Source organism: Chelonia mydas, chromosome 10, assembly GCF_015237465.2.
Source record: "Chelonia mydas isolate rCheMyd1 chromosome 10, rCheMyd1.pri.v2, whole genome shotgun sequence".
Classification (NCBI taxonomy): Eukaryota; Metazoa; Chordata; order Testudines; family Cheloniidae; genus Chelonia; species Chelonia mydas.
In genome coordinates, this window is record NC_051250.2 from 33,941,408 (window position 1) to 33,968,872 (window position 27,465).

A 27,465-nucleotide genomic window follows, 5' to 3' on the forward strand; every position below is an offset into this window, starting at 1 on the left:
AGAATGCAACTCTGGCTGGCAGAACCAGCTTTTAGATGGAGTGATGCATTGCGAGGGGGACTGGATCGAGCTTTGTGATGACTGGTGTCAGAAGACGAAAGAATCTGTTGCTCAGATTCAGAGCACTGCTAGTGCGTGGGTGTGCCCTACCTGTGGACGGGACTGTCATTTGCACATCATACTCTGCAACCATCAAAGAACTCATCGGTGCATACACCCTGCTGTGTAAAGACCAACAGTGCCATTGAAATAAAACTGACGAGTATTTTGTTAATTTCATGGTATAAACAGCAGCAGAGTTGTCTGTGTGCAGACTTGGCAAGGCAACACTTTCAAAGGTGAACCAAATGTAAGGTCATCTATGCAGTTGTATGGGCTGGAAAGATTTTTTTGTAAAACAGCAGCTTAGATACTGCAAAACTTAATAGTTTCAGCTGGATAATAGTTTCAGAGGAAAAGCTCCCCAAGGACTAGTGGTGAGTGAATTTTTCAAGCCTTACTGTAATTCTAGATATTCTTTAAGTAACAAAATATATTGTCTTTAAAGAATAAGGGACTCCAATTAAAAATCAGCTGCTGTGGTGCTGCTTTTATCCTACAGGAATTATAGTTATGCTGACCATTCAAATGAATGGGACATCAGGACACACAGTACTCAGGAAGTCAAAATGCACTGGAATTCTATAGGCATTCCCTGAATTTATCCCAGATGTTCTGCAGCTCTAATGGAGGTGACGAAAGCTGCATTTTGTTTTCAATGCCTTCTAACGTAATTTTAGTGTTCAGACAAAGCAGCCTTTAAAAAACCAATCACTGTCACAGCCTTTATAAAAGAAAGCAAAAAATACCATGCAGTTTGAAGTACAAAATACATTAAACAATCTATGTGTATAACTACAGCAAAAGAAATAATGACAAAAACAAGCAAATCCAATGGAAAATTAGCCAATTCGGTTTGTACCAACAGAGACCAGCTTTTAATTTGAAAAATGTTTGTTTTGCTTTATTCAATGTCCAACAGGCTAAAACTAGCTGTACGCTTATGTACCAGATTTTGGATTGAAGCAGCATTCCTTAGTTTGGGTGGATCCCTCAGAAAGTCAGAACTGATCCAAATCATTAGTAACAAAACATGCAAGGTCTTTTCTAGTGCTACTGGGAAGTTTTCTTTGGGCTGTCACCGTAAAGCATCATGCCTTTACGATGTAAATTTATCCCTAATGAGGATATGAGGCCATTTGAGGCCATTTCTCACCTGACAGGATTTCTTAAGGACAAGTGTAATCTGTAAGACATCTGTACAGAGCATAAACCCTGCATTTATATAAAATTGGCTAGTCCCAGCTAGAGCAATGAGTCATTATGCCATCGGAAAAATACGTTCTCTACAGGATATAATAATTCACACCCTTCTGGAAATTGCACCTTTAAAGAGGCTTCCAATGAAGAGAGCTCTTGATGGGCCCAATGAGAAGTGGTTGCACTGGAACACTCACTCTTCCCTGATTTTCACTTCACACATTCGTCACTCTGCTCTTGGATATGTCCCTCATTAAGGGCCCAACCCTGAAGCCAAATGGACTCCTAAAAGCTGTGATTTGGCCAAAACTATTAAATTATTCCCAATTTCAAAGCAACTGCCAAGTGCTCTTTTAAAATTCTCCCTAAAAATTGACATACTCTTGACTTTTTAGCTGTCTGAGTTGTGTGGAGGTGTGTGTGTGCAGGTCAAAGCAGCTTAACCCTTTGAACTCAGACACCAATGCATTAGCCAGCTGCCTTGTGAAATCTGTTTCCATCGCCAAGGGATTAGACAAATATACTGTGGGGAAATGAGGCCTATAAAGATTTTGTTTTATTTTATTAACATTTTTGGAATACAAATGAGCTCTGTTTTGCATCATGTTTTCATGGAAATTTAAGACACTTTGAAAAATGGTAGAAATTTGTGTAGCTTCCCTGCAGCTCCTGAAAATATTTTTATCCTTCAATGAAATGCTATTTTGTTATTTCTTACAGCAATTCTTCCCCTAGACTTTCTGGGCTACCAAGCACTAGGACTGGTATCACACATCCTCTGTCAGAGGATGTTTCAGGCATTACTGTCTCTTTAGCTGAGGAAAATGATATATGAATGAGCATCTGCTGCCCTTCCTCCTGTAGTCCTCATCTGAAGGATCCAAGCTGGTGCCATGCTTGGCAGCTGGAGGTGGTACAGTGGCCTTCCTGGAGGATGATGGAGTTGGAAACCCAGGCCTAGAGGAGGCTGAAACCGACCTGGTAGTTTGAGGGATACCCCTTGATGCCCATAGGTCCAAGAGGGATAAGCATATGGTGCTGGGGGAAACCAAGGAGAAAGGTCTTTTGTTACAGACCTGTGGGGATGATGGACAGATTCCACTGAAGAGTGTCATCCAGGAGTAGGAGATGACAAAAGCTTCCAGGGGAGGCCAGCACCAAGGTTGGTAACAGGGATGGTACTTAGGTCAGCACTGAGAGACCATCCTATCGCAGGAGGGGAGAGTCCAGTACTGACAGACAAAGTAGGTCCCTGCCTGCCATGGATGCCTGAGGAATCGATAGTATTGTCAGGGGTGCCATTATTATTGATACCACACGTACCAGTTGTCATTGGTACCACACATGTGGCCACTGACATCAGCGATACAGATGGTATGGACAGTACCAACTTCAACAGTACCAACAAGGTCCATTCTGGATTGAACGGTACTGGAATTGAGTGCTGCAGTTCAGACGGTACGGGGGAGTCACACTCTGGGGCTCTCATTCTTATCTGGGTACTGGAGGGCTTACGAGAGCCCTTAACATACAGTGGCCAGAGTCCCCATGAGTGGTTGAGGAGCTCTTCTTGGGTTTCAGCATAGTTTTTCCTTCCAGAGAGCTAGAAAAGTTGGTGACCGTGGAGGAAGGCCCTGGAGATGAAGAACAATGCCTCTTTTCTCAGCAAGTCTTCAGGGCTCATTTTCCTTTGTCAGAGTCCGTAGAGATAGAAGGAGCAGCCAGGGCACTTCTCCCCATTTGCCCCCTACTCCTCCTCACAGCTGCCCCACAAATTCTGCTCTATTTGCTCCATGGCATAGATGGCTGGTGAAAATATTCTTTGGGGGTGGGGAGGGCTAAATAAAACGGTCATGTCCTGCTCTCAGGTGTGTGTGACAGGGTTCCTGTTTCTGTCCTGGCTCAGTGCAGGGGGGAGGCCCTGGAATTGCACTCAACTACTTATGAGCTCAAAAGATGACATTAACATGTATGTGGATGCATACTGACGAGCGTCAGAAAAGAGACTACACCACTACAGAAAACTACCGACAGATATGCAACATCAGGAAGTTCTACATTACTTTGGGGCAGATGCCCGAGTATCTGAAGGACACTAAGGAAGTCACAAAAGACTACTGTGCAGTGCATGGACAATAACGCAAGTCAAATGGACTCATGATTAAAGGCAACTGCATCACAATTCCAAACAAAATGAGAGGAAAAATCCTAAATCTCATCTGTGAAGGACGTCAAGGATTAACTAAATGCCATGAATGGGCCAACCAGTCAGTGTGGTGGCCAGGCATTGGCAAGGAACTAACAGACCAATACAACACAAAGAACTTTTCATAACAACACCCCTACCAGACAGGCCTTGGAAGAGACTGGCTGCAAATTTATGCAAATTCACAGGAGGACATCATTACCTGGTCATTGTGGACTGTTTTTGCTCACTTCAGTATTCCAGAACAACTAGTGATGGACAATGAACTACAATTCACTGCAGCAGAATTTAAGTCATTCTGAACAAAATATGATTTTGACCATATTACTAACAAACCACATTACTGACAAGCGAATGGAGAGGCCAAGAGATCTGTACAGCCAACAAAATCCTACAGGAAGAAGATCCATTCCTTGCTTTTCTGAGTTACATATCAACACCAATAGCAGCTACTGGATATCACAGAATCATAGAATATCAGGGTTGGAAGGGACCTCAGGAGGTCATCTAGTCCAACCCCCTGCTCAAAGCAGGACCAATCCCCAACTAAATCATCCCAGCCAGGGCTTTGTCAAGCCTGACCTTAAAAACTTCCAAGGAAGGAGATTCTACCACCTCCCTAGGTAACCCATTCCAGTGTTTCACCACCCTCCTAGTGAAAAAGTTTTTCCTAATATCCAACCTAAACCTTCCCCACTGCAACTTGAGACCATTACTCCTTGTCCTGTCATCTTCTACCACTGAGAATAGTCTAGAACCATCCTCTCTGGAACCACCTCTCAGGTAGTTGAAAGCAGCTATCAAATCCCCCCTCATTCTTCTCTTCTGTAGACTAAACATTCCCAGTTCCCTCAGCCTCTCCTCATAAGTCATGTGTTCCAGACCCCTAATCATTTTTGTTGCCCTTCGCTGGACTCTCTCCAATTTATCCACATCCTTCTTGTAGTGTGGGGCCCAAAACTGGATACAGTATTCCAGATGAGGCCTCACCAATGTCGAATAGAGGGGAACGATCACGTCCCTCGATCTGCTCGCTATGCCCCTACTTATACATCCCAAAATGCCATTGGCCTTCTTGGCAACGAGGGCACACTGCTGACTCATATCCAGCTTCTCGTCCACTGTCACCCCTAGGTCCTTTTCCGCAGAACTGCTGCCTAGCCATTCGGTCCCTAGTCTGTAGCGGTGCATTGGGTTCTTCCGTCCTAAGTGCAGGACCCTGCACTTATCCTTATTGAACCTCATCAGGTTTCTTTTGGCCAATCCTCCAATTTGTCTAGGTCCCTCTGTATCCTATCCCTGCCCTCCAGCGTATCTACCACTCCTCCCAGTTTAGTATCATCCGCAAATTTGCTGAGAGTGCAATCCACACCATCCTCCAGATCATTTATGAAGATATTGAACAAAACTGGCCCCAAGACCGACCCCTGGGGCACTCCAGTTGACACCGGCTGCCAACTAGACATGGAGCCATTGATCACTACCCGTTGAGCCCAACAATCTAGCCAACTTTCTACCCACCTTATAGTGCATTCATCCAGCCCATACTTCTTTAACTTGCTGGCAAGAATACTGTGGGAGACCGTGTCAAAAGCTTTGCTAAAGTCAAGAAACAATACATCCACTGCTTTCCCTTCATCCACAGAATCAGTAATCTCATCATAGAAGGCAATGAGATTAGTCAGGCATGACCTACCCTTGGTGAATCCATGCTGACTGTTCCTGATCACTTTCCTCTCGTGTAAGTGCTTCAGGATTGATTCCTTGAGGACCTGCTCCATGATTTTTCCAGGGACTGAGGTGAGGCTGACTGGCCTGTAGTTCCCAGGATCCTCCTTCTTCCCTTTTTTAAAGATTGGCACTACATTAGCCTTTTTCCAGTCATCTGGGACTTCCCCCGTTCGCCACGAGTTTTCAAAGATAACGGCCAATGGCTCTGCAATCACATCCGCCAATTCCTTTAGCACTCTCGGATGCAACTCGTCCGGCCCCATGGACTTGTGCACGTCCAGCTTTTCTAAATAGTCCCTAACCACGTCTTTCTCCACTGAGGGCTGGCCATCTACTCCCCATGCTGTGACGCCCAGCGCAGCAGTCTGGGAGCTGACCTTGTTCGTGAAGACAGAGGCAAAAAAAGCATTGAGTACATTAGCTTTTTCCACATCCTCTGTCACTAGGTTGCCTCCCTCATTCAGTAAGGGGCCCACACTTTCCTTGGCTTTCTTCTTGTTGCCAACATACCTGAAGAAACCCTTCTTGTTACTCTTGACATCTCTTGCTAGCTGCAGCTCCAGGTGCTATTTGGCCTTCCTGATTTCACTCCTGCATGCCCGAGCAATATTTTTATACTCGTCCCTGGTCATATGTCCAACCTTCCACTTCTTGTAAGCTTCTTTTTTATGTTTAAGATCCGCTAGGATTTCACCGTTAAGCCAAGCTGGTCGCCTGCCATATTTACTATTCTTTCGACACATCGGGATGGTTTGTCCCTGTAACCTCAACAGGGATTCCTTGAAATACAGCCAGCTCTCCTGGACTCCTTTCCCCTTCATGTTAGTCCCCCAGGGGATCCTACCCATCCGTTCCCTGAGGGAGTCGAAGTCTGCTTTCCTGAAGTCCAGGGTCCGTATCCTGGTGCTTACCTTTCTTCCCTGCGTCAGGATCCTGAACTCGACCAACTCATGGTCACTGCCCCCCAGATTCCCATCCACTTTTGCTTCCCCCACTAATTCTTCCCGGTTTGTGAGCAGCAGGTCAAGAAAAGCTCTCCCCCTAGTTGGCTCCTCTAGCACTTGCACCAGGAAATTGTCCCCTACGCTTTCCAAAAACTTCCTGGATTGTCTATGCACTGCTGTATTGCTCTCCCAGCAGATATCAGGAAAATTAAAGTCACCCATGAGAACCAGGGCGTGTGATCTAGTAGCTTCTGTGACTTGCCGGAAGAAAGCCTCATCCACCTCATCCCCCTGGTCCGGTGGTCTATAGCAGACCCCCACCACTACATCACTCTTGTTGCTCACACTTCTAAACCTAATCCATAGACACTCAGGTTTTTCTGCAGTTTCGTACCGGAGCTCTGAGCATTCATACTGCTCCCTTACATACAGTGCTACTCCCCCACCTTTTCTGCCCTGCCTGTCCTTCCTGAACAGTTTATAACCATCCATGACAGTACTCCAGTCATGCGAGTTAACCCACGAAGTCCCTGTTATTCCAATCACGTCATAATTCCTTGACATCACCAGGACCTCCAGTTCTCCCTGCTTGTTTCCAAGGCTTTGTGCATTCGTATATAAGCACTTGAGATAACCTGCTGATCGCCCTCATTCTCAGTATGAGGCAGGAGCCCTCCCCTCACAGACGTTCCTGCCTGTGTTTCCTCCTGGTATCCCGCTGGTATCCTGGTATTCCCTCAGCCTCTCCTCATAAGTCATGTGTTCCAGACCCCTAATCATTTTTGTTGCCCTTCGCTGGACTCTCTCCAATTTGTCCACATCCTTCTTGTAGTGTGGGGCCCAAAACTGGATACAGTATTCCAGATGAGGCCTCACCAATGTCGAATAGAGGGGAACGATCACGTCCCTCGATCTGCTCGCTATGCCCCTACTTATACATCCCAAAATGCCATTGGCCTTCTTGGCAACAAGGGCACACTGCTGACTCATATCCAGCTCCTCGTCCACTGTCACCCCTAGGTCCTTTTCCGCAGAACTGCTGCCTAGCCATTCGGTCCCTAGTCTGTAGCTGTGCATTGGGTTCTTCCGTCCTAAGTGCAGGACCCTGCACTTATCCTTATTGAACCTCATCAGATTTCTTTTGGCCCAATCCTCCAATTTGTCTAGGTCCCTCTGTATCCTATCCCTGCCCTCCAGCGTACCTACCACTCCTCCTAGTTTAGTATCATCCGCAAATTTGCTGAGGGTGCAATCCACACCATCCTCCAGATCATTTATGAAGATATTGAACAAAACCGGCCCCAGGACCGACCCCTGGGGCACTCCACTTGACACCGGCTGCCAACTAGACATGGAGCCATTGATCACTACCCGATATAGTCCAGCACAACTCCCAGTGGGAAGATGACTCTGTTCTAAGGTTCTTTTTTAAAGTTGGAACATATCTCCAAAGTGGCTAGTCACGAAGAGAGTAGCCAAATTGGATAAAAAGGCTAAAAGAGCTTATCAACACTTTGACAATAGACATCATTCAGTGAAAGAAGTGCTGGGTCTAGAACCTGGTGACTGTGTTCTTTTCAAACTGGATGAAGAAAAGAGATGGACAGCTCCAGCTGTTGTAAAGAAAAGGAATTTAGCGCCCAAATCATATGTGATCGAGACGGACAGTGGAGAGTTCAACAGAAACCATCAGCATCTACAGTTTATTCCTCAGACAGATCAACATAGCAAACCCCACAGATGGCAGCTGCAGAACAAGATGACGACTCAAGGATTCTTGACTGACCACAGCCAGTTATTGCAACTAATATACAGCCTGATGACCAAGTTGTCATACTTTGGGTCATGTAATTAGGAAACCAGTACAATTCAGAGACTCTTAGCAGACTGATAAATACTGAACCTCAAAGACAGCATGATAATGTAAATATTGCAAATGGTAGGAATGTAGAGCTTAAAGTGGCAGATGTAATGGAACGCTAAACTGTATTATATTAGGTGGTACTTCATGTAAAATACCTTATTTAAATGAACCTGAGACATACCTGGCAGAGCATTAAAGAATCTTATGATGAACACATCCAGTATAAGCAAGCTCTGTAGCCAGTCCACATTTGGTACAAGAACATGACAAAGTATACGTACACACTGTTACTCATTTAAGCTCTCAAGCAGCTCTTTACAAAGCATTTCAGTTTACCTCTAAACACAAACTGGCAAACCATTATTCTCTTGGGCTTATTACAAGTAATAATATGAATGAGAAGCTGGGTAACCCATATGACCTCGCTCCACTCACACCCAATCTACATCTAATGTATTCATTGCAGCTGTTGAAATCACTCATTCATACTTGTTTCTCTCTCTACATTTGCAGCATATGGTGAATCTGAGTTCCCTGTCTGCAGAGCATACTTACCCTCAACTCCACCTCTTTGCCAAGTAAATCATATAGAGATGCTCCTCTGGATGTGATTTCAGAAGCAAGCTGCCTGGCTGCCTTCAAATCAGCAATCTAGAAGAACAGAATAAAAAAAAAAAAATCAAACAATGGAAGAGTCTCTTTGCCATCACAAAGAAAATTTGTGACAGGCTTTGTCCCTTTTAAAATTAAAACCGTATGTGTGACCAGCACGGTGCCGGAATCTCTCCTACGCTACATCTACACTCAGGGCCGTCCCTAGCTATTTTGTTGCCCTACACAGCCCTGCTACAGGGGAGCTGTGTGGGGCCCCAGGCCTCCATGTGTGGGGGCTGGCCCCAGGCCTCCACAGGGGGGTCTGTGTGGGGCCCTGCCCCAGGCCTCCATGGAGTGGGGGGAGGGGAGGCTGGCCCCAGGCCTCCACGGGGGGCTGTGTGGGGCCCTGCCCCAGGCCACTACAGAGGGAAGCGGGGGGGCTGGCCCCAGGCCTCCATGGGGGATGGGAGGGAGGGGGGCTGGCTACTTCCTGCGGGATGGGGAGTGACCCGGACCCAGCCTGCTCTGCTCCCCTGGTTCCCATGCTTGGGGGGAGGGGAGAACCCCTCCAGCACTCGCTGGCAGCGAGGCTGGCAGCCAGGGGAGCAGAGCAGGCTGGAGCCAGGTCTCTCTACTTACCAGTGAGTGCAGGCCTGGCCGCTCCTGGAGTCCTCAGGGGAGTGGGGGTGGGGCTGGGGCAAAGCAGGGGTGGGAAGAGGTGGGGCTGGGGCCATGGGGAAGAGCCGGAGCAGGGTCTGGAGAAGCACGCAGCTGCACAGGGCACCAGGAAATTTGGTGCCCCAAAATTTCCTGGTGCCCTATGCAGCTGCGTACTTTGCGTATGGGTAAGGACGGCCCTGTCTACACTACACATCATCAGCGGCAACATGTAGGGTATGTGTAATTACACACTGCAGGGAAAAGCCAGCTGTGTCCACACAGCAGTGTGTAGCTATACATATCAGTGAAATGCTCTGGCAAGGGAGAGACAACAGGGGAAAGCTTCAGCATTTCCCTGCTCCCTTTCTTGTCACAGGTAGGGCTCCAGCAGCAGGGAGTCGGGGGAGCCTTCCCCCCGCTGGAGTCTTTCTTTGCAGAGGGGAAAGGCTCCAGCAGCAGGGACCTGGCAGAGCCTTTCCAGACTGCTCCCCTACTGCCAGAGCCTTTCCCTTTCCCTCCTTGTGGCAGGAGAAGACTCCAGCAGCTGGGAACTGGCGGAATCATTCCTGCCTGCCAGAGTCTTTCCCTGTGGAAGAAAGACTCTGCCAGCTCCGCATTGCTGGAGCCCTTTCTCCACTACCCTCCTGCTCCAAGAGTCTTTCCCTATGGTGGGGAAGGGCTCCAGCAGCAGGGAGACACTACATGGCTAAAAACAGTAGTGTAGAGGGGGAAGCATGGCTTGGGTGAGCAGAGAGCCATGTAGGATATGTACTTGCGTAGATAATCACATCCTTCAGTCTGCACCATTCCTGACAGGCTACCCCTACTTATACCCATTCTGGGGGGATACAAGGGAATGTACACTACACGCTGCCGAAAGAAGTGAGCTGTAGCTGCATTCAGTGAATGCATCTGATGAAGTGAGCTGGAGCTCACAAAAGCTTATGCTCAAATAAATTTGTTACTCTAAGGTGCCACAAGTACTCCTTTTCTTTATACTAATAATGTTTCATTTGGTTTCCCGTTTTCAAAAAGCACCTATATAGTATTAATTTTGATGGACTATATGGACCCATAGAGTCAAAGGTGTAAACATGATGCTCTCACTGTCCCAAACTGAACAATTTAAACAAGGTTCAAGGTTTGGTATATAGAGACCTCAGCCTATTTAGTATCACTGTTAAAACTATTGTAACCTTAAAGAAAGAAAAGAGAAAAGAGGTTAAATCATTTAAAATGTAAATGTAATGCATTAAGTAAGCCTTTCATTTTAAGAACACTCCTTGTTCCCTTTCCATCTAGCTAGAAGGAGCTTTCACAAGGAACTGTCCCCACCCTCCTTTTGACAGTTTTTTGTTGTTATTAAAGATTATAATAGTTGTCCTTTTTGGGGAAAAGAAAAAGTTAAGATGAGCTTGAGTTCTTGTAGTTAAAATCCAACCCCATTTCTAAAAGGAATAAGACAAACACACACAAAAGATGAAAGAGAACAGCAAAGACAGAAAATGCACTTTCCTTCTCTGGGGTTGACTTTCACTTGCAGTCTCACTGCTGGAAAGTAAACAGACACAGCACACAGTTGTATCAGCTGCTCCAAGACCTAATTCAGGTGGTTGAGGGCATTACTTTTATCTGCCTTTTTAATCCCAGACTCATAACAGTGCTGCAAAAGATGCAGTCTTGGCTGGCTAAGCCAGACTCTTATTAAACAGTAGGCAAAAGGAGAGAGATAGGAAAGAAAAGAAATAAGGGTGGGAAGGAAACGGACACACAAAGGGGGGAAGGTGATAAAGACTCACATCCCAGGTGGTATTTGGGATTTAGCTAAAGTTGGCAAAGGTGGCTACATCATCTGGGTCCCTCTCTCTGACCCAGTCTGGTCAGGACATCTCTCAGGATCAGGCCAACAAAGGCCCAACAGTGTTATGGTAGATTCTGGGGTGCCAGGAGATGGGAGGTGACAGCCATGATGGTAAAGCTCACAAGGCGCCAAGAGAGGGGAGGTGAAAGCTCACTGTAGCCACTGTTGGCAGACAGCTTCTTCTTGATTTTTCCCCCCAAAGTCTTTTCTTTTAGAGACCCTAAAAGGGAGTGACAGGTGGAATAGCCCATCCTCTCATTATTTTGTCCACCTATTAGGCCTAATTTGCAACACACCAATCTGTGTTAATGGATTTCCAGTCCCATGCTTCTCATTTACCAGGCCTGATTTTAATAGTCCTTGAGTTACATTAATAGGTCTTTTTTGGACTAATTCAGTCTGTCTCACTTATTCACCTTTTCCCATGAACATTTGTTGTTATAGGCTATCATGACATTTTATAAGCTTTCATTCACTTTTAAAGTTTGGGCCTACAAATTTGCTCTATTATTACAACACTAACACAGGAAGCATGCAACAGGCTCTTACTCCAAGAAAGGGAGAAGTTTCTTAAAGAAAATTCTATAATGTCACCTGACACATTAATGTAGCCATAATTATTGCCACTTTTAAAAGAAAAGTATTATTCCTGCATAATGAACAAATAACTGATAGGACTATTCAGAGAGTATCTGTGTTCTGTTTTTCCTTGGTATTGGTGGAGCAATTTCTATTTTAAATGCTTCTACAGGTCCTGAAGCACTGCCCAATGAATTCAAGGGAAAGACTCTGATTGACTTCAATGGGCACTGGTTCAGGCCCATATTGCAGTGAGTACTTCCCATGCTTTTCTAACACAATTATGCCAAATCATCTCAATTCTGCCCTGCCACGTTCCCTACTATTCCAGTCCTGCTCCAAAGCAGAGATGACCAATTCAGTACTAAACTTCAATACCATTATGAACCAAGTTTTTCTTGGGATTAGACGGGGGCCAAATGTGTCACAGCAGGTAAATTTAGGAAGGGAGAGTTTGAAAAGAACGTACTAATGCACACATTCTGTGCGTACGCTTATGAGGCAAATGAATTTGGTTTCCATGACTACAAAAAAAAAAAAAGAATCTTTATTTTCCTTACTTTTGAACCAAGGTCAAACTTGAATTTGGTGCTTTCTTCCTCGGACACTGAGGTGGTCTCCATTCCTTTGGTTTTCATGGCATTGTAAAGCACAGAAGTTATTTTTAACAGCTCCTTCACTGCATAGCCGTCTGCTTGGTAAAGCTTCTTTGTGTTGAGCTTTATATGAGCTTTGGTAGCCTATTGGAAGAAGACACAAAGAAATATTTCAGTCCATTATAGAGAACAGATTGTCAATTCCCGAATCAAACATTTTCCTAAAAGTACTTATGTATAGACAAACATGATTCCAAAATAACTAAAATTTTCAGCTCAGGAACAAGGGATTTTTCGAACAAGGATGACATACACACACCTTTTGAGAGTCATAACATTTCTGGGCACTTATATAAATGAAAAAGCTCAAACCATCCACTAATTCTCTCAGGGTGAAAGTCACCCCTGTGCAGAGGGCCAGCAAAAATCCTATTTACCACTTACATCTCCTGTAAACTTAATTGGTACTTAAGTGCATGGGCCTGGTGCTGACCCTCTGCACGGAGATGAATTTCAGCCTCAGTGCATTACTGTAATTAGATCAATTACTCTAATAAACTGTCTCCTCTTCCAACATTTTTTTTTCAGATTGATAGTTTCTCTCTTAAATTTATTAATATCAAAAGAGGGAATAATTTGTTTCCCTTTCTCCTCTACCCCACTACATGCACAGATATTCATACAAGATTCAAATAATGGATGTATATACCTTTGATATTTATTTCAAAACACCTTGGGAAACAGCACTCCAGTGGCACAGAGAAGGAGATATACTTAATTATTGGAATTTCCTCTGGGCTGACGTTACAGACAGGAAGAGTTGGTGCAAAACAACAATTAAAACTGCCATTCACTCTTGCGAACTCAACAAAAAGCCATTATTGGCTAAAACTTTGTTCCTCCCCAGAAATAGAAGTTAACAAACTATAAATAGCTAGATGGCTTAAGATTCTTCTCTCTTTGCATCTGACCTGCTATCAAAATTTACCTCCTTTAAGAATACTAGGTAGTAGACAGAGGTTTCCTATCCAAGCCTAACAAGCATCCATGCGTATTAAACTTCACTTTCACCATTAGGCCCTAAGCTAAGTGTGCTGAAGCATGTACCAATCTTTTATGTGATTTTTATATCCAAATTGGACCTACCACAGGTAAAATCCAATTGGCAACAAGTAAGAAATTGTTCAAATATTTATTTTATTTTTTTAACTTAACATTTTATTTCCAATTTTTTTAAAGTGCTACAGTTTTAGTTGGACCTGTACCAGGCCTGACTGCACAATCCTTGCTCAGGCAAAATGCCCTTTGAAAGAAAAGGGATTTTTTCCTGGGAATGGATTGCTGGATTGAATCCAGTGTTTGCACTCTGCCCCAGCTCTTAAAGGAAGAGCATCAACTTCAAATCTAGTCAATTTTTTAAAAAGCATTTTCAGGCCCCAGACCTGCTTGAGTGCCCTGCCAATTTTTGTGGCTTTGCAATCAGATTTCTTTATTTTTGTAAATGTTTCCCTCACCCTGTTACTGTGTGAAAGGCCCACAAAAACAAGAGAGGAAACTGACAGACTAATTTTGCAAGAGAAACTGAGAAAATGACTGACAAATGAGACCAAGGTTTTGAGAAGGATTTTTAGGGCCTTCAATTTTGGGTGCTCACCAATTAGAGTAGCAAAAAATCACTGGTCACAGAGTATCCTCAAATGCACCAGTAAGAAAAGCAAAAAAATCTCGATGTTTTTCCCTTCAGTTTCTTTCAGCTGAAGGAATCTTAGGAGTTAATCATCACAACCCTTTGAGCAGGGGTTGGACTAGATGACCTCCTGAGGTCCCTTCCAACCCTGATATTCTATGATTCTATTCTATGAACAGCAGGTATAAAATTTTCAGACAGAAGTGTGATTATTAAGTTGACAGTGTCCCTTTAACACCTATTCCACAAGGGAAGCTAGAGCACCACATTACAAAGAGCATTGTTATGGATGGGAATTCCAATTTCAGTTCACTTAAAACACAAGGGGGGAAAATCAATGTCTAGTAAAAGGAAAAAACGTATTTTCCACTTGGCGACTGTTCTCTCTCTCTCTCTCACACATACACACACCCACACATTCTCAGTGCATGTGGACAGGAAAACACATGACTGACATAACAAAATCATCTGCAAACAGATCAACATCTTTTCCTGATCCACTAGTTTAAAAAAAGGCATAAAAATGTCTTCACAGCACCATTACAAAACCATCTCCATTTATTCTGAGAACTTACCATATGTGTTTAATTTAAGCCACATGCAATTAAGACAAAAGAAGAACTAAAACCACCACAAAGTGGGGTCGATAGACAAGTTTGGGTTAGGCTTTTAAAATGTGCTTTCATATTCTTTTTGGGCCAAATTCTGGACTCAGTACAAAGCCCTAACAAACAGGTTCACAGGCTGGGGACATAGAATATTCTTCCCCCAAGCCACAAAGCAGCAGTGGTGCTGCTTCATTGACATTACTGCAGTTGCTAAGAACCTCCCACCCCAGGGATTCAGGTGAGCTAGTGGATCTGCATACTCCAAAGCCCCCATGTGCACTAAGATGGATGGAACGGTGCTACACAAATGGTGAAAACTATTGCGTGGGCTCCCCACATTTGTCCTCCCTTCTGCAAAATGGGTCCACATCTTTGTGGTTGGATTTGAGCCTTCTACCCCTATGTGGAGATTGGAGTGGACGGAAGGATTCACCTTCTTAAAGTGCAGGGCAATGGAGACACACAGAGCAAAACTATGTAAGGCCAAAACATTATTTTTCTCCAGGCAGACCCCCTCCAGGCCTTAATGTGTAAGTCAACTTATGGCAAGTTAAAAAAAGATTGTCTCTTCAGCCTGTTTGTGCATTGGCAACACTATGCTCTGTTTAAATGACAGACATAGACTCCTGCTGCTTTGGTTAAATCAAAAGCATCAATTTTCCTATATCTCATTGACTCTCCATCTAATAGTTTGGATCTCTTCAGGGAGAGTCAATATTGTCAACGCAACTTACATAGTGACTAGAGAGACTCTAGTCATTCACTACTAGCTCATAACGCTGAGAAACATGGACCACAATGAAAAGCTGAAGTCAGATTCCCCCATATGGCCCAGGATTGCACACAGCAGAATTTTTTAAAAAAAAATCATTAGCCCAGATGGAAAGGCTGAATTAACAAGTTAGGAGAGTACGGGTATAGAATAGAAACACTAACAGAATTTAAATAAAGTAGAATGTAATCAAATACCACAATAGAGAAATCATACAGTTATTCTGCTTAGTCTGGAAAGGATTTGCTCTAGTTACATTTTAATGAGGATTAATGATTTCTGATATTCTTCTTTAATGGAGTTAGAAGATTTATATGGAGACAAATGTACCTATCTAATTATAGATGCTACAGATTATTAGCTATTGCTGAAGATAACTGCGTGTCCCATGGACAACAGGAATGACTGAAGAAACATCTTCAAGTCCTTCCCATTCTAAGAAGCAGAGGAAACACCTGATCTGAGAGTTTGTTTACTGAAGAACCGCAGTAATTCCTCTATTACCCTGTAAAATTAATTGCAGACTTTTAGCCATGGGGTAATTTAGCCACTCTTATTTCATCCCATAACTGTATTATTTTGTAAAGCCTTTAGGGATACACCAATATGAAGAATGGTCTGAAAAGCATATTATTAAAATGATTTCTGATTTCACACTTCTCTTTCCAAATTGTATTAGGCTCAGAAAAGAAACTTAAAACTGCTGGATCTATGGTTGTTCTTCACCTCTAATGATGCCCCAGGGCTTAGAACTGTAAGATATGGAAAGGTTACACATCTGCACTCAGTAGAATTAAGAACTGAGAACTAATTATCCATATGTAAGGCTGCAAGTTTGTCACAGAGATCATGGAAGTCACAGATTCCATGAGATTCCAGGACCTCCATGACTTCTGCTGCAGCCGGGCCAGCCGCACCAACCGCTCCTGGGGCACTCTTGGGCCACCATGCCCCCGTCCCCCAGCAGCAGCAGGAGTCTGGATGTGGGAGGCGGCTCAGGGCTGGGGATTGGGGCGCAGGAGGAGGTGAGGGCTCTGGGCGGTGCTCACTTCATGGGGCTCCCTGGAAGAGGCAACATGTCCCTCTCTTAGCTCCTAGGTGGAGGCGCAGCTGGATGACTCCGCACACTGCCTCTGACCTGAGCGGCAGCTCCGTGGTTCCCAACCAATGGGAGCTGGCACTTGGGGCAGAGGCAACACATGGAGCTATATTGCCGCACCTCCGCCTAGGAACTAAGGGAGTACATGTCGCCGCTTCCGGGGAGCCTTAAGGAGCCAGATAGGGAGCCTGCCAGCCATGCCAACCCCTCCCCCAGCACCAGCAGCAATCCCGGACCACGCACCACCACCTCCCCACCCCAGCAGGAGTCCCAGGCTGCTCCCCCGAGCACCTGTGGCACCCCCGGGCCATCCCCCACCACCCCCAAGCATCTGCAGCACTCCCAGGCCCCCCCTCCTACTCTCCCAAGATTTAGTCAGGGGTATATAGTACAAGTCATGGACAGGTCACGGGCCGTGAATTTTTGTTTACTGCCCGTGACCTGTCCATGACTTTTACTAACAATACCCATGACTAAAACATAGCCTTGTCCATATGTAATCTATGGGCAAAACCTGGCTTTATGGTCACTTCATATTTCAAAAAGCTTCAAAATTAGAGCCCCACAAAAAAGTTTTAATCTGACAGCTATCCATAAAGAGAGATCAGGCTGATAACCTTCTCAAGTCAAAAACTCACCATCCAGGCCTAAGAATCTGAGCATCTTTGTGAAGTACAACTCGTTTTCCTGTATAACATTCCTTCCAACTCTCTCAATATGTTTACCTCCAGCACAATTTCCTACTAAGGACATCCAACACCATACCTACAGACAGTAGCAGCCATTGGTGATCAACACGTGGTTCACGCCCCTTGGCCCAGAAACACATTTTTACCAAGCCCCACTGAGTGAAAGGCCAAGCTCTAAACATTCAGACTTAGCTCACTTATTTAGTTCAATGTTGCACTGGAACAGCTGGTCAAAATTCACTTTGCTGAAACTCTGCTTCATTGCTGCATGACATAACCATGGTTCAGTGCTCCAGACTGAAACTAAAGAGTAGTCTGTGGTATGAGCTGTACTTTGTGGAATTTTGCTCCTGGGTGAGTGTGAGGAAATGGACTAGCTAACCTAATACTGTCCAATTCTGTGCTGAATCACAGAAGGCCCAGCACAGGAAGTGTAGCTTGGTAGGCGGGAGGGGTAAAGGCTTCACACCACTTCTGCACTCTCTTCAGACAATTAAAAAAACTACTTTGAACTTCTCAGTGAGCCCATTGCAGAGAGCTCTGTGAATGACCCTGTTCTCCAAACTAAAACAGATAGTAGATTACATGGCAAAACTTTAATATACTGGCAGAGAAAGGCAGACGGGAGGAGAGGATAACTAAACACAAATATTAACTGACTACAGAAGGGAGCCCCTCAACATCTCACTTATACCTTCACTGGTACCTTTTCATAATGCCCTCAACTTCCCCCTGTATGTTTTTCAGTCAGCAACTCTGCTTACTGGTGCCCTGATGCTCCGACCACAACAAAGCAGGAGTGTCCATTCCTGTTCAAAAGGGATGCAAGACCAAGCATCTGCCCCAGAATTCTTTCATAGTCACTTTGTAAAACTCCCCATTATGATTAGGCTTGGAAGGTTTAGATATTTATCAGCAAATGTCTGTAAAGACAAGGTGGTAATAGAGGTAATATCTTCTATTGGTGAAAGAGACAAGCTTTCAGGCTTACACAGAGCTCCTCTTCAACGTACACATACACAAATGCGTGCACACCCCATCCCCCGATAAAAGCACGAAGATAGGCAAAGTAAGAAAAATGCTGCTTGAAAACTTATGAAAGTTTGATGTAAGGATATTGACTTTGTATTTTGACATGTGATATTGACAGTTTGTGTTTTAATGGTTATGATGCTTTACCTTTTCGAATCTGAACATCTACTTTCATTGAATAACTATCGTCTTACCCCCTTACTGCCAGACCCCCTCACAATTTTCCACAACTGTAAAAATTTAAATAAATAAAAATCAGAAAAGATGCTTACAAACATCATTATCCACTTGAAATATTAAAAAAAATATCTAATTCTTCCAGAGATATCTGGAAGTTGAATCCAGAGTTAAATCCGAATTATGATTTACAGCAGACACCTTCCTCCCAGAATGTCTGGGAAGGAATAAAAAAAAAAAAAAAAAAAAGGCTAAGCGGCTATGAAAAAAAATACACTAGAACTAAAATAGCCCCTGTCTTATGCCTGAGAACAAGTCAAGCAGCAAGGAAAACGAGAAGTAATGTCATGCATCCATGGAGGGTGTAGAAAGCGAGGAAAAGGGAGCAATTCAGATGGCAACTTTTTACCTGGCCTCCCGGTGTTGGTTTTTTTCCAGACCAAATACAACACACTGTTGCTACTGTCCTTATACTGTACTGCTGGTGGTACTGCTCACTGTTTATGCTCATTACAATCCACTTTCAACAACATAATTGAATGAAAGATGTATGATCCCAACAAGGAAAGAGGGAAACTCTGCTGAAGCAAAGCAGGGAAGAGAGATTGTGCTGTAGCATAAAGGTCACCTGCAGAACCACCCAAAATGTTTGTGAGACACTCAGTCACTATGGTGATAAGTACCACTGAAAACCTCCAAATCTACTGACAAATAAAAGGTCAAGGCACATTGCTTGGCAGGCACATCCTCTGGAATTCCATGACACTTCAGGGGAGAACCCTATGTTAAAAAAATCATTTGGTCCAGTTACTCCAGTACAGTCCTTATACAGAGTGGCTGCGCATCTTATATTTTAAGAGACAACCCCCATTTAGTGTCTAATATCCTTCAACCTGTATCCAAAAAGCAGTAACACAAAGCATTTGATCTGATAAAAAGTATGCATTCAGGCAATAAAGAAAAACAGGATTACACACTGGGATACAAATATTGATTTTAGACCATAACTAAAAAATCATTACGCCTTGTGTTTTTCACAGAGTTCTCTTATTTTCTTGATATGTAAGTTTTTACCCTACTACAAAATCAGGCATAAAATGTTAGGAGAGAGATGGTCATATTTGTTACTGAGCGCATCCAAAAATCCACTTTGTTCAGAAAACTTGATTTTTGCATGTTAGCTTTTTCAAGTGTGAAAAATGGATAGGAGGTTGCACATGAATATTGCTTTATGAGCTTAAAGCTAAGTAGTTGTTAAAACTCCAATACTACCAAGACTTACTCATATGTTTAATTTTACGTGATGTGAGCCATCCCATCCAAGTCATTGGCTGGCCTCATTCATGTCAATAGCAACACTTCCATTGAGTTTCATCCAGTGACTGCAATAGGGCTACTAACATCATGTAAAAGTTAAACCCGTGTTTAAGTTTTTGCAGGATCAGGGCCTTCGCTTGAATTAAGGTTTAGTCAAATATCAACTGCAAGTAAATCTCTCCCTCTGGCTCTCATTATTTTTTCAGTGGGCTTTGGATCAAACCGCAAATGAGGTTGCTTAAGCAGACTCACCATAAACTGAGCTACTGCCTTAATGAAGAAAACCCGGTCCTGCTCTGTCTCAACATCAGAAGGAACATCAGTCTGAGGTTCATATCTACAGATGGGAACATTAATCGAGTCAGACAAGCAACATGCATGAAGTATTAAACAGGTAAAAGCCAATACATTTATGTGGCAAATTCAGACATCATAAAGATCCTGCAAACCAAATTTTCAGCCCCTGATGCAGGTGGAGAAACAGTAGTTCAGCGTCTAGGATCTGGAATGTATAAATTAGAATGTCATAAAAATTGCATGAGACATAAAGCTTGAGCCATCTTTGCAAAAGACGTTGTTAAATTCAGGTTTTGAAGCTATCTTTTGGCTTAGTTTGTAAGAACAGCCAGACCTAGCTGATTCACCCAAATCAATTTCAAAGCTTGGATTCAGGCTTTAAATCAATTGAATATTTCTGATGAGAGATTATTTACTGTACCATGTCAGTTTTTCAAATTGCAAGCCACACAGATAAACCAAACTCATCTTAATTAGATCTGACTAGGACTTAAAAAAAAAAAAAAAAAAGCCTTTGATTAACTGAACATCCCTAATCTTCCAGAAATCTGCTAAAATGACTAGCAGTGAAATGGTTAATAAAACAACAACATTGCCATTTAAAATATCATCATGAAAGTAAATACCCCCTTGGAAATGAACAAGGACAGTTGAGAGGTCTCAGAGCTATCATTTTAAGCAGACTGAGGAAGATTACTTCCAAACATAACTCAAACTGAATCTTTGCAAGGCTAGAAAATGTTATACATGAAAGCTTAGATTTTGGAGCATATTTACAGCAATCAATGGGTTCTGCAGCAAAGTCTCTAGCCACAAAACAGAGAAAAACATAGGGCCCTGATTTACAGTTAATATTGTCCCTAAAATAAACTTTCTTGCTTCACTAATAATATATTAATATTTTACATTTTTATAGCACCTTTGATCTTGAGAATCCCAAAGCCCTTTACAAACAGCACCAGTACAACACAGCCACCTCTGGAGGGGAGGTCACCAACCAACTGGTCCACAGTACACTATATACCAGTACACCTGGGAAGAGGAAACTAGGGAAATCCCCTACTTCCTAACTTTTATGGAAAGTGCCATGGGATCATTAATATCCAGACAGAACCTCCACTTTAAAATCTCATTTGAAATTCAAAATAAGTGAACTCTAAATTAAGCTCTCTACCTTTCAATACAATTATAAGACTCCTGGAACCAGGGAAAGCTGGTTTATTGGGTACCTGGTACAATTTGGTTAGTTTCCTAGCTGCCTGGGATGTAAATGAGGCACTTCACTTAAAAGCAGAGTACTTCCAATCACCTTATAATATACACGTGAAAGCACTTTATACTGTTCAGCTTAATTGGATGAATATGCTTACACCTTTTTTGAAAAGCAATCCCTTTCTGTGTAATTAAATGTCTTTTTCACTGCTCTGTTTGCCATCTCTTGGAGAGAAGTTGTTAAATTCAGAGAGATGGGAGACAATTTGGAGAAATGGAGAGAAAATCCGTGACTTCTGTTTTTAAATTTGAAGGGAAAAAGGCAAGTAATTTAAAAACCAAACTTAGGGGGAAGGGGAAGCATTGTTAAGACTTCACAAGACCTGATATTAATATAAATGTTTTAATCAAAACTTTTTATTAGTTTTAAACAGTCCTACAATACTTGCAGCCCAAAAATTGCAGCATTGAGCTAGTGCACAATAGCCAGAAAGCTAAAGTTGCTTGAAACTAACCATAAACTAAGTGAAATGCAAAAAGTAAGCAAGCAGCAAAAATGATCTTTGTTAAATTTCTGCCCATTGCAATATTGTAAGGTATCATTAACTGAAAAAGTAAGAAAATGTTCTCTTTTCATACACACACACACACACACACACACAGAGAACATTTTAGTACTTTTTGATATTGATGATATAATTAATGTATTATAAATACACGCACACACACACACACACACCACATACATATAGCTTGATCCACCATTGCAGTTTCACAAGTGTTTGAAACCAATAGCATTACACTGACGTAAAACTATAGTAAAATGATACTAGACCATGCTCCCTGGTGGGTTCCTTCTTCCATTGCCTTTCATTGTGGGCAATGTAGTAAGTCAGAGAAAACAGAATGAAATATTAAGGAAAAATCATTACTGCACGTTTCAGACATTGATCTCCTCTTACACGTTGAACATTATTTGTGAATTTTCTTTTTAAAGTATGAGCCTGTTCTGTAAAGTTGGGGCAAAGCCTTAGCTGCAGGAATTGTTTTTAAAAGAGCCAGTGGGGCTGAACTCAGTCCAAGGGAGAGGAGGAGAAGATCCCACTTCACTTTGCAAAGAATACTTCTAGAGAAGACTAAGTTTGAAGGTAGTCTCAGTTAGTCCTCCACTGCCTGACTTTAGCTCCTGCAATGCAAGCCTCATGCTGCATGTTTGCTACAGAATCTAAAGAATACGGAAATTCACACTGGTGAATGAGGAAGGGGACTCAAGGAGAATACACTCTTTAATTTTCGTACTTTTCCTTTAGTTTACCCTTTATCTACATTATTTTCCTCTGGAAAAATCAGTTTATTATATCCATGGCACATGGAGACCACTGAAGCCACAAGCTTGATACTTAAAATGCCAACTTAATTACCATATGTTCCTATCTGGCACTCAGAACAGTAGAGCTCTCAAAATGACTAAATTTCAATTTCACCAAGTTCCTCTTTAAGCCACTCAGTACAACTCCACTCCAAAATATCTGCTTCAAATGGCTCTCTAACTTCAGGTCCCGTGACTGAGTTGACATTTTTTCTTGCACTGAAATAAAGCACCAACCTTTTGCATAGCCAAAGAAGCATCTCTGAAACCAGCATGAAGTTTGGAGTGCGGAAATTCTCCATAGAGATGAGTCGGGGATAGCCCAGAGCCCTCATCATCTCAGTAAAATCTGAAAGACAAACAACAAAAACAATTCTTTCTTTTCACTATAGTCAGCAAAGATGCTCAAGTCCCACAATGCACTGTTTATGATTACCAACAAACACACTGTGCTAGAGTGAATCTAGAATAGACAGAATTCATGAAGTGATCAAGGAAAAAAGTTAATACAAATTTACCAGGAAATTTTCTTTAACGAGCAAAAAAAGATGACTTTTTAAATGAGAAATGTTCCTAATAACTGAAATATTAAAATAAAATCAACTCAGGATTTCAAACATCCCCATTGTCGTGTATAAAACCAATGCTCTCCCAGCCCCTGTGGATGGAGCGCTCAACCACAGGAAGGAAGCCTTTCATCGCCCTGTAGCAAACCCTCCCAGTTGCCCTAAGAAATGGCATTGAGCATCTCTAAAGAAAGACATACCATAGTCTTTACCTGAAGGAACTGCAATAACACAACAAACTACTTGCCCACCTACGCTGATACCTTCCTTCGATAGAGGCCATTAACTGATGTTTCAGAAAAAAGTTTAAAAAACCAAATACAATGCACCTGACCAGTTGTTCAATGCCCAATAAGGGAAAGAGGTAGAAGTTTCCTCCAGACTCCTGCACATTACAGCAGCCAATACAAAAGGTCATGTACCAGCAATATCATAATGTAAACCCACAGCAACACAATGGTTCATCGAAATATGGGACCAAAACTGACAGTGAGACCCACAGGTATCTGCAAAGCAGCCCTCACAAGACCTGGGATCATTGTCCCGAGAAAATCAGTATAATACCAGACATACTGGGAATGAGTAGAAACCCTTTGCAACCTGGGTGTCTACAACAGCTTGAACTCATTGTCTGTCCCATATTTTGTAGGATCAATCTGATTTTCACAGGGTGACACATCCTGCATATCTGGAGTCTACACAGAATCCACAATATGTCATCACAGCCAGATGCAGAATTATGGTGTGGTGACTTTTTGACATGAGAATTTGTTGCAGTAGTGTAAACAGTGTGAGGATGCTACGTGATGTCACTGTAATGCAGCAAGGTGAGATATTCATGCTGCAAGAGACATGATGATCTCACAATGTGACAGAATTAGGATATGAGACAAAACTGTGTGTGATAAACCTATGATATGGCACGATAGCACAATGCCAGCTGAATACGCCCCATAACAGTGCAATACAGAGGAATGATATTGTGAACGTTGCAATTCAGTGGGCAAGGTGCTGCGATGCCAAAATGTATTGTGTTGATACTATGTGGTGACAGCAGGCTGTCGTGCGATCACGGCATGAGAGAGCACAACAATGCCACACAATGGTATGCCATGGCACAACATACAGCAAAACAAGACTAGACAAGAAGAGAATGCTGCATCAGGTGGGGATGAGCTTTAGCCTGATGACGGCAAGATACAGTATAATGGAGCAATATGACGTCAGGAAGCTATGATGAGGAATGATAACACTGTGTCATAATGTGTGTGTGTGTGTGTGTGGCAATGGAGTGGGTGCGTGGTGACAGTGTGGGGTGGTGCAGTATGATGACATGGTGATGGCATAGATGTACAGCAATGGCAGGATGATGCAGTGCAGATAGTTGGCATAACAACAATGTGGTGATGGCACAAGTGTGTGGTAAGGACATAACGACAGTGTGGACCGTGCAGGTGTATGGCGATGGCGTGGTGATGGCACAGCTGGATAATGATGGCATGGGGCACTGCAGGTGTGTGGTGCTGATATAATGATGGCTGGTGGGCAGACATGAGTGGCGATGGGGCAGATAGTTGGTGTTGGCATGGTGATGGCGAGGTAATGGTGTGGGTGTGTAGCGATGGCATGGCAATGGGGTGAGTGGATGGTGATGGCATGATGATGGAGCAGGTGTATAAGGATGGTGTCGCAGTGGCGTGGGTGGTGATGGGGCGGGTGTGTGGCAATGGCAAGGCGATGGGATGGATGGATGGCAATGGCATGGCGATGGCACAGGTGTGTAGCGATGGCATGACGATGGCATGGGTGGGGATGGGGTGAGTGTATGAGGATGGTGTGGTGATGGGGTGGGTGGATGGTGATGGCGAGGCGATGGGATGGATGCATGGCAATGGCATGGCGATGGCACAGGTGTGTAGCGATGGCATGGGTGGTGATGGGGCAGGTGTGTGGCGAGGGGATGGAGTGAGTGTATGAGAATGGTCTGGCGAGGAGAAGGTGCGGGTGGGTGGCGATGGGGCGGGTGTGTGGCGACGGTGAGGGTGGGGTTGGGGCAGGTGGGAGGGGCTGGCGAGGCGACGGGTGGGTGGCCACGGCACGAGGGGGGCAGCAAGTGTGCGCAGCGCTGACACCGCAGAAGGACGACGCGCCGGCCACCCCCACCACGTCCCCACAGCACCAGGCCCCCGCCTGGGCCCCAGGAGCAATGTCCCCCGTGCGGTCGCGGCTCCCTCCCTCTCCTGGGGGCCCGAGCTAGATTTCCTCACTCCTGAGATCCCGGAACGACATGGTGACCCCGCGGCGCCGCCGCCTCCGGCCCTTGCGAACAACCACAGAGCAACTGCCGGGCCGCGCCTGGCACCGCCCGCCTCTGCGCCAGGCCGCGCTGCCAGTCCCTATGGCAACCGCCCTACGGCGTTACGCCCGGCCCAAACTACGGGAGAAAGCGAAGGGCTCAGGCGATGGGCGGTGCTGAAGGACAGACGGGAACGAGTGCGCGCGGGGCGGGGATTAGCAAGAAAGAAGCTGAGGAGCGGAAGACCCGGGTATCATCTCTGGATGTGAAGGAGATTGCTCAGCCAGTGCGCCCACCCCAGCCAGACTCTCCCCACAGGAACAGCAGGAGACAGAGTCCTGCACATCCCCGAAGGCCGCAGCCCAGGGAACGCTCCCAGGTCTGGCCCAGCTCCTGCGAGGCCAGCCTGGCCCAGGACAGCTCCGCGGGGCCAAGTTTTTTCTGCTTCCTGTCTCAGGGCTTGGATCGATCTAAGATACACAACTTCAGCTGCGTGAATAGTGTAGCTGAAGTCCACGTACTTCGATCTACTTACCGCGGTGTCTTCACTGCGGTAAGTTGACATCTGACGCTCTCCCGTCAACTGCGCTTGTGCTTCTCATGCTGGTGGAGTATTGGAGTCGACGGGAGAGTGTTCAGCAGTCGATTTATCGCATCTATACTAGACGCAATAAATCAACCCCTGCTGGATCGATCACTGCCCACCGATCTGGCCGGTAGTATAGACAAGCCCTCAGTGTCTTGAGGTGAATTTTTGCAGGTGGAGACGCCAGGGTGACAGCCTGGCCCCTGCATGAAGGCCCTAGCTCATCCTCAGGACAGGGACAGCAGTAGTGGGAGCTGTCCTCCCTCCCCACTGCCACTGTACCCTTGGCCTTTTCAAGGGGAGCTGACTGCCTCTTCCAGCATGCTGAGTCCCTGGAGCCCACTCAGTCCTGCCTACAGGGGGCCAATCGTGGAGGACTTTGTGTGATGTGGACTCTTCTCCACAAGGAACTGAACTGAGACCCACCAACTCCTGTCCTGCATAGACTATCCAATAGTTATGAATTTCAGTCACTCCTGCCTTCGTCAAGTTTGGGACCAGTGACCTAAAAAGTAAATGCTCTCTATCCCAGTCCCACCCTCCTGGGCCATCCAATCCCTCAATAGCCCTGAGTTCATTTCAGGTCTTGTGTTGTATGGACTTTGCATCACAAGCACAGCATTACAAAGTGCTTATGTGACTCTTCATACTGTAATGTTGTGTCAGACTGATGTGACATTACGCTGTGATGTGTGGATGCCACGTCACCACATTATGATACACAAGAGCATTGCAGTGTGGTGTTGCAGTGTGATTATTTGCATGGCAGGAGCAAAAAAGGAAGGAATCCCATTAATGGCGTTAGTTGAGATGCTGCAATACAGTGACCTTCTGTCAGACATAGTGTGATGATGACACTGTACAGTTCTAGCAGATCAACCTATTAAATTCCAGATGCCCTCTGTTCCATGCAGGCTACTTGACAGTGCATCTTCACAATGTCATCTTAATCCTTTTGCCGAGTCCCAGATCAGACCCATTAACCACGTCTTTCCTGAATTCCTTGCATCCATATGCAAAAATGCCTTCAGGAATTTGGGGGTTGAATTGTTCCCTTTATTTCTTACTGGGATGTTGGGAGGCTTAATTAAGTAATGTTTGTAAAGTGCTCTGAAATCTTTGGAGGAAAGAGCTAGAGAGGGGAAAAGTATCATTTCAGTTTCCTTTGATCAATGAGGCAAAGGTTGGAGCATGTGCTGAAAGACTTGGAGTATATAGCTTCGACCATTTCAAAGCCCCACAATCTATTCTGAGATGAGTGTATCACTCTGGTGAAGTAGAGAACAACCTAAATGTTCAGATGTTTATATGGTCTCGGTTCAATCACATCTGCCTCCATTGCTTAGTGTCAGAGACTGTAGCCATCCACTACTTACTCACAGCTAAAGGTGTTACATTTTTTCTAAAGTGGTAGATGCTTGTGC

The 27,465-nt window shown here is 44.3% G+C and overlaps 1 protein-coding gene across 2 annotated transcripts in view; it reads right to left on the reverse strand.

Moving 5' to 3' along the window:
- Positions 1-25,573, reverse strand: part of CLUAP1 (clusterin associated protein 1) — a 164,837-nt gene extending 139,264 nt beyond the window's left edge. Inside the window, exons 1-5 of one of the 2 annotated variants that reach the window (XM_007054457.4) lie at positions 25,427-25,573; positions 22,831-22,942; positions 19,968-20,052; positions 12,299-12,478; positions 8,600-8,695 (exon numbers count right to left, since the gene is read on the reverse strand). In XM_007054457.4, the coding sequence (XP_007054519.2) occupies positions 8,600-8,695; positions 12,299-12,478; positions 19,968-20,052; positions 22,831-22,942; positions 25,427-25,448 (495 nt within the window). In that variant the 5' untranslated portion in view covers positions 25,449-25,573. The remainder of the gene's footprint in view (positions 1-8,599; positions 8,696-12,298; positions 12,479-19,967; positions 20,053-22,830; positions 22,943-25,426) is intronic. The other variant, XM_037911344.2, reaches the window with a different exon arrangement.
- Between the last annotated feature and the right edge of the window lie 1,892 nt (positions 25,574-27,465).